General features: G+C 49.9%; 3 protein-coding genes across 3 annotated transcripts; all 3 read left to right on the top strand.

Moving 5' to 3' along the window:
- Window positions 1-251: 251 nt before the first annotated feature.
- BO88DRAFT_480703 (P-loop containing nucleoside triphosphate hydrolase protein) lies at window positions 252-4,762 on the top strand (the record flags this gene model as incomplete). The annotated part of the gene is made up of 5 exons (XM_025712160.1): window positions 252-1,005; window positions 1,064-1,293; window positions 1,358-1,871; window positions 1,928-3,016; window positions 3,092-4,762. The coding sequence occupies 5 exons, from the start codon at window positions 252-254 to the stop codon at window positions 4,741-4,743; spliced, it is 4,239 nt and encodes a 1,412-aa protein (XP_025564183.1). The 3' UTR covers window positions 4,744-4,762.
- A 3,676-nt stretch (window positions 4,763-8,438) lies between these two features.
- Window positions 8,439-10,355, top strand: BO88DRAFT_363439 (uncharacterized protein; the record flags this gene model as incomplete). The annotated part of the gene is made up of 2 exons (XM_025703944.1): window positions 8,439-9,408; window positions 9,476-10,355. The coding sequence occupies 2 exons, from the start codon at window positions 8,439-8,441 to the stop codon at window positions 9,901-9,903; spliced, it is 1,398 nt and encodes a 465-aa protein (XP_025564182.1). The 3' UTR covers window positions 9,904-10,355.
- A 1,073-nt stretch (window positions 10,356-11,428) lies between these two features.
- On the top strand, window positions 11,429-12,894 carry BO88DRAFT_452644 (putative cytochrome P450; the record flags this gene model as incomplete). Its single annotated transcript, XM_025710707.1, has 2 exons — window positions 11,429-11,537; window positions 11,600-12,894. The coding sequence occupies 2 exons, from the start codon at window positions 11,429-11,431 to the stop codon at window positions 12,892-12,894; spliced, it is 1,404 nt and encodes a 467-aa protein (XP_025564181.1).
- Between the last annotated feature and the right edge of the window lie 1,412 nt (window positions 12,895-14,306).

Here is a 14,306-nt window from a genome sequence, read left to right as displayed (position 1 = left end):
GGTGCAGTCAAGCCCAGATAAGGAGCTGCAAGGTTTAATATAAAACTAACGCCAACTAGTTGCCTTAGCGTCAGATACAGACACACTTCTGCTGTTGCCTAGGGAAAACCCCTCTCTTCTTTTGATCAGATTGCTTGTGATCCTATCTTTAAAATCCCACACGAAAGTCGTTGAACTTTGTCGGCGTGCATGTTCTAACTTTCACGAATAACAAGGTAACGGTACACATTGGCCGTCGTTCATCTACTAAGATGGCAAGCTCTTGCAGCTCTGCAGCTGATAGGACATTTGGGCCGCCAATTCATGGCTGCTCCTACTTGGACTTTACCCTACTCTTTGAGCAGGTGATATTTGGTATAGTCCTATCGGCATGTTTTCTCCCAGCCGTAGCCTGGAGGATACTGCAGCTCCTTGGGCAATCCAGGAAGATCACATCGGAATCAAATCAGCATGCCAAGGTCTCTATCTGTGTGAAGATCATTCTGTGCCTCGCTTTAATCTGCAACCAAATTATTTTATTGATGCTCTGGGCAGTGTCTCCTCAGTATCGCAATAAATTCACCATCGCATCGGCCTCCCTATCATTGGTATGCTCCCTCAGCATACCGATCCTGTCATGGAAGGAGCACGTACGATCGGTTTCGCCTTCCAATCTGCTTTGTTCTTATCTTCTACTTAGCACATTGCTTGATGGTGTACAGGCCCGGACATTATGGCTACGATTTCCTCCTACTATCGCGGGAACATGTACTGCAGGCCTGGGTGTTCGTTTCTTGTTGCTCATAGCAGAGTCACAAGAGAAAAAGAAATATCTGAAGCCTCAATTCGTTTTTTATTCTCCAGAAAAGTTAGGGGGAATGGTGAATCGTGTCATTTTCTGGTGGCTAAATCCCTTGCTGGCCCGCGGGGCCCGCGGGGTGTTGAATGGCAGCCATCTTTTCCCTATTGATTCCAACCTCTCGGCTGAAGCAGTGCAGGCCAAGTTTGAGTCAAAATGGTTGTCTGGTATGTTACTTTCACTCACTTGTCACGAACTGAACCGAGGTATTCAATGACTATGTAGCTCTGAAGGATCGCCATGGAGGCCAACACAAGTTACTGCTGACAACATTGTCTTGCGTTCGACGGACTTTGATGTGGGCAGCAATCCCCCGAATTGGTCTCATAGGTCTCAAAATAGCGCAGCCGTTATTTCTTAATTGTGTCATTCAATATCTCTCTGCTTCAACTAAGGACAATGCTGTTGGAGGGGCGCTTGTTGGAGCTACAGTCTTGATCTATTTGGGAACGGCAGTACGCTTCCAACACTCATCTACCGATCAGAGCCGTGAAGCAAGCTGATGAAAGATCTGTGCAGGCCACGACGTCGCTATATATGCATGGGCTAAACCGTGCCATCACTATTGTTCGAAGCCTTTTGATTACTGCCCTCTACGAGAAGATACAACGACTGGACACTGTTACGGTAAATAATTCAGCTGCGCTAACGTTGATGAGCACCGACACAGAAACCATCTGCAACAGCTTGATGCGATTAGACGCCCTGTTCGCTTCGCCTATCGAAGTCGGCCTTGCCATATTCTTCCTTGCACGACAAGTCAGTTGGGCATGCTTAGCATCGGTTGGATGTGCCTTGGCAGCCGTGTCCCTCAGTTATGTTGTAGCTGCCCGGTCACCTCCACGCCAGAAAATATGGAATCAGGCTGTCCAGGAGCGTATTGCAATCACTGCATCTGTTTTCAATTCGATTAGAAGCATCAAGTTGCTCGGTGTTTCTACTTTTGTAGCACGGCGAATATGTGACCTCCGCAACGCCGAGCTTGAACGCGCTCGGGGGGCCCGCATGCTCATAATGTGGAGAAATGTTGTTGGTACAACTCTCTCTTATCCATCCCAGCGATGACTCCCTACTGATCGGCATCTATAGCAAATATACCACAGATTGCCGGGCCTATTTTAACATTTACGATTTTCACAATGATCTCCGGAAGTGGTGTGGTCACTTCAGCAAACTCTTTTACCGTCCTCTCCCTGATTGCTTTAGTCACTCAGCCTATCCAAGTCTTTGTTCATGGAATCACCCAGATGGGAGTTGCTCTTGGTTGCTTCAAGCGAATTCAGGACTATCTTAATTTGCCCGAAGTTGCGGCCGGTCAGATCTCTTACCCCAGTGACAAGCATCAGGTACCAATCAAAGCGCTCTCACCGAGCGTGCTTGAGCTAGAAGCCCTCCCCTTGAATGGCAAATGTCTATCAGTACACAATGCCGCTTTCAAATATGCGGACTCCACCACACCGATTTTGACGAACGTGAACGTCGAGATACACTCCTCTACGCTGGCAATCGTCACAGGGGCTACCGGCTCTGGAAAGTCTTCGCTCCTCAAAAGCCTCATAGGAGCGGTACCCTGCGTCGCTGGTTCTTACTCTAAGTCAGTGGCAATAGCTTACTGCGCACAAGAGCCCTGGTTGCCAAGTGTCTCTGTTAGGGAATGCGTGACTGGTCCTTCCTATTTTGACGAGAAATGGTATACCACTGTTCTCCATGCATGTGCACTCGACGAAGACATATCTGCTTTTTCCGAAGGAGACAGGACTTATGTTGGCTCTGGTGGTACTTCACTAAGTGGTGGGCAGAAGCAGCGCTTGGCAATGGCGCGGGCCATATACTCGCGCAGAAAGCTCCTAATCCTCGACGACGTACTCAGTGCATTAGACGTTATCACAGCCAAGAAGGTTTTTGATCGCGCTTTTGGTCCTAAAGGATTATGCAAAGCCCACAATGCCGCGGTTATTCTTGCTTGCAGTGATCCTGAACGCATTACCTCACCTGATACGATCATAAACCTTCACGATGGCACAACCACATCAGGATCCCCATCTGAAGAGCTTCTAGACAAGATTATCTCTATACCCAATGAGAGCGAAGTCAATTCTACCGAAGAACGAAGTCCAGTAACCACAGCGACAGAGAAAAAACTGATAGAGTCCCGTCAGGACCTACCACGCCGACTCGGTGACTTTTCTGTCTACAAATACTACGTAAACTCAATGGGCTGGAAATCCTCTGCCTGCTTCCTAGGCCTCATAGTCGTGCAGGTATTCGGATCGAAATTCCCTACTCTATGGCTCCAATACTGGTCAGACCATGACTTCAACTACTCCCTCGGTGTTTACCTTGGGGTATACGGGATTTGTGCTTTCATCCAGCTAATTGGCACCATGCTCAGCATCACATTCCTCATCATCTTCCTCGTCGCAAAGAGCTCTCGCCGCTTACACAGACAGCTCCTAACGGCTACCTTGAACGCTCCCTACCCATTCTTCGCCGCGCACGACAGTGGTACTATCCTGAACAGATTCAGCCGGGACCTTTCCCAAATCGACAACCAACTATCGGGCGCACTTCTCATGACCGTCTTCGGCGCTGGAACGCTAATCGCCGAAGTTATGCTCATCGCCGCAGGAAACAAATACATCGCTATCACGGTGCCCTTCGTCATCACTGTTTTCTACGCTCTGCAGAACTTTTACCTGCGGACTTCACGTCAGCTACGGCTCTTGGAACTCGAAGCACAGAGCCCGCTCTACACACACTTCCTTGAGACGGCCTCGGGCACGGACACTATCCGTGCATTTGGCTGGCAAGCCGCATGGGCGGCGCAGTGTCGACAATTGGTTGACACAGCCATCCAACCGTATTATACAATGTTCTGTATCCAGCGTTGGCTAAACCTCGTCCTCGATCTTATGGCAGCTGGTCTGGCGATAATTGTTGTCACCGTGGCGGTTACCTTAGGTTCATCGGTGCATACTGGTGCGATTGCAGTTTCTTTGCTGAATATCTTGGGGTTCAGTAGCAGCTTATCGTATCTGATTACTTCGTGGACTCAACTGGAGACAACTCTTGGCGCGATCGCCCGCGTCAAGAGCTATGAAGAGACTGTCCCGAGGGAAGATGCCCAAAATAGTGAGCTTACACAACAGCCTGCGGAAGACTGGCCGTCTCGCGGGTCGATCAGGCTCGATCATATCTACGCAAGCTACGACGCCCACCAGAGTCCTCATCAATGCATCCTGCGCGATATTACTCTTTCGATCCACGCCGGAGAAAAGATAGCAGTCTGCGGTAGAAGTGGAAGCGGTAAAAGCTCGCTCATTCTCCTCCTGCTCAAGCTTCTTGAACCCGTCGCGGGCTCTGTACTTATTGACGACTTGAATCTGCGCGAGATTCCCTGCGATGTTCTACGAGCCCGCCTTACTGTTATTCCTCAAGACCCACTCATCCTCCCAGGAACACTACGATTCAACCTCGATCCAAGCGGAGAGCAATTCTCTGACGATGCAATACTCTCAGCTCTGGCAACTGTAGGTCTAGGGATGGATTCAAGTACAGGGCAGCCTTATTCGCTAGACCTTGAAATAAGTACATCGACTTTCTCACGCGGCCAATTCCAGCTGTTAAGTCTAGCAAGAGCGCTACTTCGGCAGAGAGAAACGAACATCCTTGTTCTGGATGAGATCAGTGGGAATGTTGATGTCACTACAGAGCGGTTGATGTTCCAGATTATCAGAGAGTATTTTGCACATGCGACTGTCATTGCAGTGACACATCGATTGAGATGCATCCTGGATTTTGATCAAGTCGTGATCATGCAAAATGGCTGTGTTGTCGAGACTGGGAATCCCGGGGAGTTGCTTGTTGAGCGGAGTTTGTTCAAGCAATTGTGGGATGAGCAGTGAGTATTTCGTGGATTTAGGAGTTAATATAATGGGAAGGGACTTTCTTGAGCAATACCTGGACTACACAAGTACCTGCTCATCAGTAACATCTACTGTAGCGACAATTCATAAGGGAGATAAACGAAGCCAGATGCGGCTCAGACGACTTACTCCTAGTACTTTCGCACCAGGCCTTATCTGCCAACGATAAGCTGTATATGATAAGGTTGGACTATTAATCGGCAATCCATATGCCGATTAGTTAATCAACTATTCCTTACTAGCGTTCTGGGATCCAGCTTCGCAACATGCTTGACGTGTCTAAATGCACAGGCAGACAAGGTGCGTAATAGTCATTTAACTGAGTGGGGATACAGGCGCGAATGGTCTAGTAGCTAAGCTCCATCGAGATGCATAGGAAAGTAATCATGTTATATCACTCGCTCATTCAGCTTTCCCTAGCTGAGGTAGATATAACATGGCAGGCATAGTATTACACTACCAACATAGTAGTAACCCGAGATTGCATCTAAGCTCTCTCCAGACGCTAACCTTACGTACATGCTGGATATCACTTTATTGGTATTGTGCGTCTCAAGCTTGCTCATCAGATATTCAAGGAGTTTTGAGTCATAGTTGCTCCGTCGAATAAATTGAACAATATACACGTCATTAGCTGTACTTGTGACCCAGAGCCACCGTGAAACGTGGACTTTATAAAGGCCAGCTAAATAAATTAACTACCAGATCCTGATAGAAATAGTGTAATCTACTAATTTGTTCAGATGTGCGATATCAGCGCCGCCTGTAGGCTGTACCATATCTCGCCTATGCGGCTATTGTTGCCTAAACCGTGGCGGAGATATTCCTTGCTTGTTTGCACACTACCTTATTTAGTACTCTGATAGTAGGTGTCCAGTACTACTATAGTAAAGGCATCAGCAATATCATAGAATACTATATTTAAGATGTTCTTATCTTTGAGTCATGCATGAGTCAACTACAGACACTGGGTATTCGACGTAGTGAGCAAGGTAAGCAAGGCATGTACTGATAAACATCTCATCAAGGGAAACGAGTTATTAGGCAGACACAGTAGAAGATATACTGAAGTATCTTTTCACGTGTGCGACAACAACTCATTGCTCTGATAAGATACTGCTGGATATAAATACTATGTTGCAGTCCAGTGTTAAAGGAGTGGTAATAATGCTCCCTCCTCCCCCTCCATACTTAGTTACCATCGTACGCCCTATATTAGTAACCTCCACCGTCTACATATAGTGGTCTAGTATACTAATAGTACTATGTCATCAGCGCCCCGCAACCATGAAAGTGACTCTTACACTGAAACGAAGCCCCTCCGCTGAAGACATTGCCTACCTTCACGAGTCCCTCAAAGCCATTCATCCAGAGGTCACTGAAACCTCGCGCGAAGGACTCAAAATATGTTTCGCGGCACCTACGATGGATGTTGAAGCTTTTGTGGATTTGTTTCTTTCATGGCTTCATTCTTCTTCCCCGGATGTAATTATGGAGGGGTATGCTCTGGTTTCTGATATTTGATCTTTCTGTCTTAGGCTTTGCCATCTTGATTGCCGTGTGCTGTATTTGGCTGTAGGTTCTGTGCTGTTCCCACTCGGAATATTATAGTATCTGCCATGGTTGGTCGCACACAAGCAAATATAGCAAATAGGGTGATGTGGATTCACTAAACCAGAACCTGGGTGCCAGGAGATCGTCTAAGTACTAGATGTGGAAATTAATGGATTACAGGGAACTAGTGTAGCGGTTAGTAAATTCACATGTGGGAGAACTATCGCCCATGGACAGCTCTTGCAGCCCTGTCGATGTTGTAGCCGCGGCATTGAGCAGAAAACCCCTTGTGCTGCCCAGTTAGCCTGCCTTTATAAATAGACGAAAGGATCTGAGTGAAGAATCTTCACACCGAGACAACACTGGGTAAATTCCGCATATGATGCAATCCTCTGCCATAGCCTTGATCCTATGACACTGTTATGCGACGGTTAACCTCGGAAAGGCGTGCTTCAGCCTTGCTCATGAGGCTCCAAATGAATAGGTAGTGGCAGGGCACAAACACTGCCCACCTAGGCAACATACTTAGTAACGTAGTCGACAGATCGGCTCGGACGAACTGCCACAAATCTTGGATAGTCTAATGGACGCTAGAGGATGGACTTGGGAGGGCATCCCGCGATGCAAGCCGCGGACTGGGGATGGTGTCTTGTAGCGACCCCACCAAGGCGGGATAGAGTGGAGCCGTTGATTGGGGCAACACGACGTGCTTTCTCCACGGCCCTTTCCGTGGATGAGAAAAAGAGATCAATCGAGAAGGCCAGCTGAGTTGCGTTGAGCTGCAAAAGGCTGGAATCGAATTTGTTGTTACGTCAGCTTGTGACTTGGCGGGCACGAGAAGCGAGCAAGCGAGCATCTCATTGCGCTGTCTCGTCGCTTTTTGCATTTGTAGCTCAAGTCCGTCGATGTTAGGTGCATATCAGTCGAATAGTAAAAACTCAAGGCTGCGGGCACACGCAAAGGCGGTAGATTTTCTAACGTATCCAATTGCCTGAACCTACTTTGTCAACAGCCCCCGATCATCGTAGAGCTTAAACTGGGATGGGCATGATTTGCGAAGAGGATACTGTGAGGCTGTCCGTCTCCTTAAAATAATCCCCTGAAAAGCCCACAAATCACAGTATCTTAGCGCTGGGGTCTCAGAGATTATCTAATTATATCCCCTATATCAGTTAGAGTATATGGAGTACGGGGTAGGGTTGCACATGGTAGTTAGAAACTTGACAGCCTACAGTTAACGGTTGCGACACATGCTCATGGCGGCTCTGATTGAGTAACCCCACACAAATGGTCTCATGCAGTAATCAGCTCATGTCTTGCGCCAAAGCCAATGAGATAGTTCATCGTGGCTACTGCACTAATATGTACGACAGAGGCCAGTGTTCGCGTCGCCAAATAACGTCAGGAGAGGCAGGTCGGGCGTTTGCAGCCTCCTGGTAAGTTGTTCAGCCCGCTTGTGATCATCGGGATCATCGTGGGAAGGGAAACGCTGTCGGGAAGCAGAGCTGCACCGCCTCAGGCGGGACTCGTTACTAAGTGACTTGCCCAGTCCCTGTGCAACTTCTTGTCTCAGAATCAAGGGATTGGGGGCCAGGCCCCCCCGGGTTTAAGTTCTCTCGCTTCAGGAGAGTAAAACAATCTTAATACCGAGTACCAAGGAAATAAATTATGTGGGAATGAATGAGAGGGAAAGGCTTAGCACTGATCACATCGCAATTTATAGAAGCTGGCCATCAAACCACCAAGGGATGGCGACGGGTAGGGAGTTTCTAAGCCAATAAGAGCGATCAGGATGTGAGTACCGCCAACCGACCGGGGAAAGATCGGCCAGCGACAAGTGTTTCAGCCACGAACAACCAGGGAATCTTCGCGATCGCCGCGTCATGCGTTGATGTTGCCCTCGACTCTCTTGCCTTTCTCCCCCATGCACGGCCCCATTCAGGGTCGACACTCCCCTGACGACTGCCGCTCAGCTATATTACGCACACAATGGACGCCATCAAAGTGCGCCCGTCCCCTTCGGCGCTTTCTCCACCTCTTCCCCTTGACCTGGGTGCGACTGCCCTTACAATGCGATCCATTTCCTCCCAGATTCATCTCTCTTCGTCTGCCCTTTCGCGATGGCGCTCTCCGGTTGCTCTCGCTGGCGCCTTCGACAAAGCTATCATCTCTGCCTCTTCTACATCACAGGCTTTCTGAGCTTCTTGTGCATCATCATCATCTGGTATTGCGTCAATACCGATCGCGACTATGTTCACCCACTGCTGACCCAGTTGATCCCCGCCGGACACTGCGCCTGTCAAACCTCCACCACCTTCCAGTGCGCCAGCTGTCTGACATGTTCGCATCCGGGCCTGGTGCAACAACTGTCCCCAGCTCCGGCGTGGGAATTTCAACCTGCTCGAGACGGCAGCAATGAAGGTCTTGATCGTGCCCAGTGTACGAATGCATTCCCAGGTCTTTTTGAAGATGTCGTTCGCGCCACGGGCTTTTGGAAGTCTCAGGGTGCGCTCGCTATGGAGGACTTGGACGAGATCCCTCTAGCATATGGCATGGCGCGGGCGTTTATCCACGCCGGTGAGCTTTATGTGGTTGCGGCGCGGTCCAAAGGTGAAGACCATCGACGTAAGATCATCGCCGTACTGAGTTCAATTCACCGGGCGTTAGTCGCCGATGCCAACCGTACCACGCAACGAGATATCGAATTTGTGTTCTCCGTGGAGGACAAGGTAGAAGACGTGACTAACTCCGACCATCCTGTCTGGACTTTGGCACGATCCGCCACGGAGGAGGCCGTCTGGCTAATGCCTGACTTCGGGTTCTGGGCCTGGGAGAATATTCAGAATTCGATCGGGCCGTACGACCAAGTTGTCAACCGTATTAAACGCGCGGATATCCCTTGGTCAGAGAAGAAACCGCAGCTGGTCTGGCGAGGAAAGCCTAGCTTCGCCCCCAAATTGCGCCGCGCCTTGATGGAAGCTGCGCGAGATCAGCCGTGGGGGGATGTGAAGCAGGTCGACTGGGATCAGAGGACGAACATAATACCCATGGAGGATCATTGTCAGTATATGTTCATCGCTCATGTCGAAGGTAAGCGTTTCCTCTTAATGCTAGCGATGCCCGACCGCATCTGTACTGACTGGGATGTGTAATGCAGGTCGCTCGTATTCTGCGTCACTGAAGTACCGGCAAGCATGCAACTCGGTCATTGTGGCGCATAAGCTGCAGTATATCCAGCACCACCACTACCTTCTCGTACCAGACGGGCCGCAGCAGAACTATGTCGAAGTTGAGCGGGATTTCAGCGACTTATCAGACAAGCTCGAACCTCTGTTGGCCGACCCCAGTCTTGCGGAGCGGATTGCCAACAACAGCGTGCGAACCTTCCGCGAGCGGTACCTGACAAAAGCAGCCGAGGCCTGTTACTGGCGCACACTTTTCGAAGGGTATGGCAGCGTTTGGAACAGCAGCGTCCCCGTGTGGTCCGAAGCGTACCAGCGCGAACGTGGCCTCCGATACGAGTCGTTTCTCTTGATGGACAGCCAGCTGATGTTTGAGTTCGACGCGCTGAGATTGACTTATTGATACCGCTATCAACCACGCATGACATTATGGGTATAGACTATTTCCTTGGAGCATGGTGTTTGAAGGAGTTAAACAGAAGAGGGTTTTTTTATTCGACGTTTCACAGTCCCCTGTATGGCGATACTTTCGTTTGAGATACCACTGGGAGGGTGCCATTTTTGATTGATAGACCAGATGTATGAATAGTGTTGGCGATGACAGCCAGATGCAGGTTCATAGGCGAGCTAAATTATCGAATGCATGTTGATCCATTAGTTGTGCTGTCATGGCGCCGATCAGGACCCCGACCCCGTATTCCCATGTAGTGCAAGTAATCGGTGAGCTCTTTCGGCTTTTCTATCCGACAGGTCGCCATCAAGGTGCATCCACAAATTTCTGGGGGTCAGCATGGTATTGCCAGGTCATCTCAAAGAAACTCTGCAGGTATGGAGATGATATGGTGAGGAAAAAGCAGCCGAGCTGAGCTGCGCGCGCGTGAGTCTTCCCGGGCGGGGAAGAGTGACACCTCTCAAAACTTTGGCTTGTCTCACTTCCCAACCACCAGCATCACCATCACCCAGTTCAGCTCTTCCTTCTACCGGATTGGCTTATCTCTGACGATCTCGGCTAGTTTTCGCACCCACTTAGGCCGCGATCCTGCAGAATCCCAAGAGACTAAAGCATGCCACCGAGTCAGTGGAAGGGAGTGATTGCCTGCGAGGGTTCACATCCTCATTGATCGGCTTTGCCATCCAGCCAGCTGGGTATGCCTGACCAACAACCAACGTGTGTAACCTCACGTCAATTCTTGCTTCTGTCAGCGCTGGCACTCGACGCCACCAAACCAAAGGGATGTCACTCACAATCTCTGGCACTGGCATTCAATGGAGGAAGACCGAAGAGTGGAGATCGGATCAGCTCCTCGGGTACCGGGACGGCACCAGACAATCGAGTAAACAAGTCCATTCATCGATCTTAGTGTTGTTCCAAGAACACTTTTTGTCCTTCTGCTTCTCGACTGAATCTCCTTTCGTAATCAACCACTGACTTCATTGGCTCTCCTAGAAGAACAATGCCCTTAGACAGTACACCGCCGGCCCCTTTTCAAGTTTTAACTTTTTCTCACTTTCCGAGTGTCCCGCTGACAATTGGTCCACCGTGAGTGGCATTCCTGCCGTCGCGTCAAGCAAGGAAGCTCACTCTGTTCCCCACGAACCATGATCTGTGCGGCGATCGGCTCCTCGTATGGAACGCCTGGACCACTGAGATTGCGACGGTGGAGCTCCCAAGGGAGCGGACAGCCAACTATCGGAGGGATCTTCGGCGAGATTCAGCTCAGATGAGATTTGCAGCCACACACATTCGTGCAGACTATCCGTAATAGCGACCGCCTGGATGGAGGTCGCACGGGCGAGAGAAGACAGGCTGCAGGGGCGCACGTTCGCGTTGAGAATGGCGGGTTTAGACTATATAAGCTAGGACTGCTGTCCTGGGCTCTGACTGCTCTTCTGCTTCTAATCCCTTTGTCTCCCTAAACCTCTTAACCATGCCGTCACCGATTCCCAAGCCCCCGGGGGTGTTCCTCCTCGGCAACGTGAAGGATGTGAATGCTGCGAACCCTTGGAACTCATTTAACAAACTCGCGGCCAAGTACCGTAAGTCATCTTGTGTTTCTCACGCCGTCTTATCGCTGATGTGATTCCAATTCGCTTCGCAGGTCCTATCTGCAAAGTCACCATCCTAGGCGTAGACATCGTCTTGATCACGGGAGCCGCCCTTCTTGAGGAAATCTGCGATGAGACCCGCTTTCAGAAATGCGTGGCCGGCCCCATCATTGAAATTCGCGAAGCAGTACACTCTAGCTTGTTCACTGCAAAAATAACTGAGAAAGAAATGAGCCAGTGGGGAGTCGCTCATCGCATTATGGCGCCCCTACTCACACCGGGGGCTGTTGACCAGGTCTTCGCGGATATGCGGGAGGTATCAACGGATCTGATCAAGAAATGGACCGCCGGCCCCCGCCAGCGCGTCAGCGTCACCAACGATCTGGATCGCCTCAACCACGCTGCCAACATGCTCTGCTTTTTCGACCAGCGCCTGCACTGCTTGGAAGGCCCAGAGCCATCTCTCATCAAAGCCATGGAGAACGCCACTACAGAGGCCGTTCGTCGAGCATCCCGACTCAAACTTGTCAACTGGCTTTTCTACCAGCGCAAATTCAATGCTTACAACAAGACTCTGCGCGACTACTCCGCCAGTTGTGTTGAGTACCGACGCGCTCACCCATCCGCCAAAAAGGACATGCTGTATGCTCTCATGGAGGGCAAGGACCCCGAGACCGGCGAAGGATTAAACGACGAACAAATCGTCGACGAAATCATCAATGTCTTCATCGGCAGCGCGACAGCCCCCAACCTCGTCGCCTTCGGCCTCTACTACCTCATGAAGAACCCACATGTGATAAAACGCGCCCGGGAGGAAATTGACGCTGTTGTCGGCGGCCCCGGTGCGAAGATCGAACACGAGCACCTCTCCCGTCTCCCTTACTGCCTTGCCATCGCCCAGGAAACCATGCGACTTGCCGCCCCAGCCCCCGGCTTCAACCGCGAAGCCATTCAAGACCAGGACGGCCCAGTCCTACTTGCAGGCGGCGAGTACGAAGTGCCGCGCAAGCAGGCTCTCATCGCAGTCCTTTACGGTGTCAACCGCGACCCCGCCGTCTTCGAAGACCCCGACGCATTCAAGCCAGAGCGCATGATGGGCGAAGCATACGAAAAGCTACCCTCCGCGGTAAAGAAGGGCTTCGGTAACGGCAAGCGCGTTTGCATCGGAAAGAAGTACGCTTGGGAATGGTCGTATTTCACCCTCGTCAGCATCCTCAAGGATGTCGAGTTCGAACTCGCTGACAAGAACTATGTCACTGATGGTGCGGGTGACAATTACAACGGCGCGTTCACCGTGAAGCCGTTGGACTTCTTCGCCATCACTGGTCCGCGCCCGAGAGCGGGCTGAGCTTTTTGCTTTTATTCGGTACATATAATTTTCCGCATGTTTTTGCTTCCTTCATATGACTGTCTATGATATCCAGAATGCGTGATTATGTGTAATCTATGAGGTTGATGTTCTTGACTCGAATAGCTTCCGCTCGTGAGAATGGGAGGTTAATAAAATGTGACTGCGTGTCTTGGTGACTAGTAATATACACACATCAAGATAATATGCACCTTTAATCATACAATTTCTGCCCCTTTACTCCTAAAATACTGTTATCTAGGCACTCTCCTTTCGAAGCATGTAGCTACCTTCAATACGCCCTTTACTTAGTTGAAGCTCACGTGACGAAGTAGTAAACTGGTCTGTCTATATCGCGAAGTCCACCTAGCTTGTTGTTGCTTCTTTATTGCTCTCTAACTTATCAAATTGGGGTTGTAGAATTATTGAAGCAATAAGCACGAAGCGAAGAACAGAAATTGCAATACGGCAGTTGTGGGAAGCAGGATGCCCATCCTACATAAGAGGGCGTCACGGCCCCCTACACACATGCACTGTATCCAAGGCACTCTACGCAATCTATCCCCTCATGGATATATTACTCTACTGCATAGACTTGAAAGTGGAGATACAGTGGTAAGATGAGCACCTATACATGGCATCTTTAGTCTTATTAATGGGGGAAGGGTAAGATAGGCTGAGGTAAGGGATCCCAGACCATGCATGAAATGAGATTATCTCAAGGATCGCCACATGGATCTAGACCATCTGTTAATAATAAAGGAAATAGCTATTATCGCGCTAAGCGTCACTGGAACACTATAACTGCGCTTAGTCCTCTTTTACGCGTCAGAGGCTCGGATACACCGCAGGGATCAGTGGCAATCTAGATCTTAAAGAAAGCTGTTCACGCCACTGTAGCCTGTAAGCGACGGGTATAGTAGTAGCCGTTTGCTGCAGTGCTCTCTGGTAACATTTAACAGCTTTCCAAGGCTTTGGATGTTTGTGTGTGCGCACACTTGTCGAACAAACAGACATGGTCCTTATGTTATCATTGCATCACTATTCCGCTTGATATCCGATCTGCCGGTGACACACTGACTCTAACTGCAGCACGGTAGTGGAAGAAGGAGACCCCGGAAGCTTGTAGGTTCGTGAGAGCTGAGGAGCTGTTGTGTAATTAGTACTTGGGTAAAAGGCATACTCTGTGCCTGTTGAGGAAGCTCTAGATCGCATATATATATAAGTTCCAACGTCACCTGTGTCTGTTACTCACAGATTGCAACAATGCCCACAGAGCTCATCCCTGATCTTTGCAGGAGCTATGCACTTCATTGAGTCGGTAGGATGGTCCGGGCTCCATATGTCTTGCAGAAACAGGCTCATCTGGCTGGGTTGGAAATGTTCGAACGTTTTGTTGCTCAATGGCACCC

The sequence above is a fragment of the Aspergillus vadensis genome, assembly GCF_003184925.1.
Source record: "Aspergillus vadensis CBS 113365 unplaced genomic scaffold BO88scaffold_8, whole genome shotgun sequence".
Taxonomy (NCBI): Eukaryota; Fungi; Ascomycota; class Eurotiomycetes; order Eurotiales; family Aspergillaceae; genus Aspergillus; species Aspergillus vadensis.
This window is presented reverse-complemented; position numbering and strand designations above follow the sequence as displayed.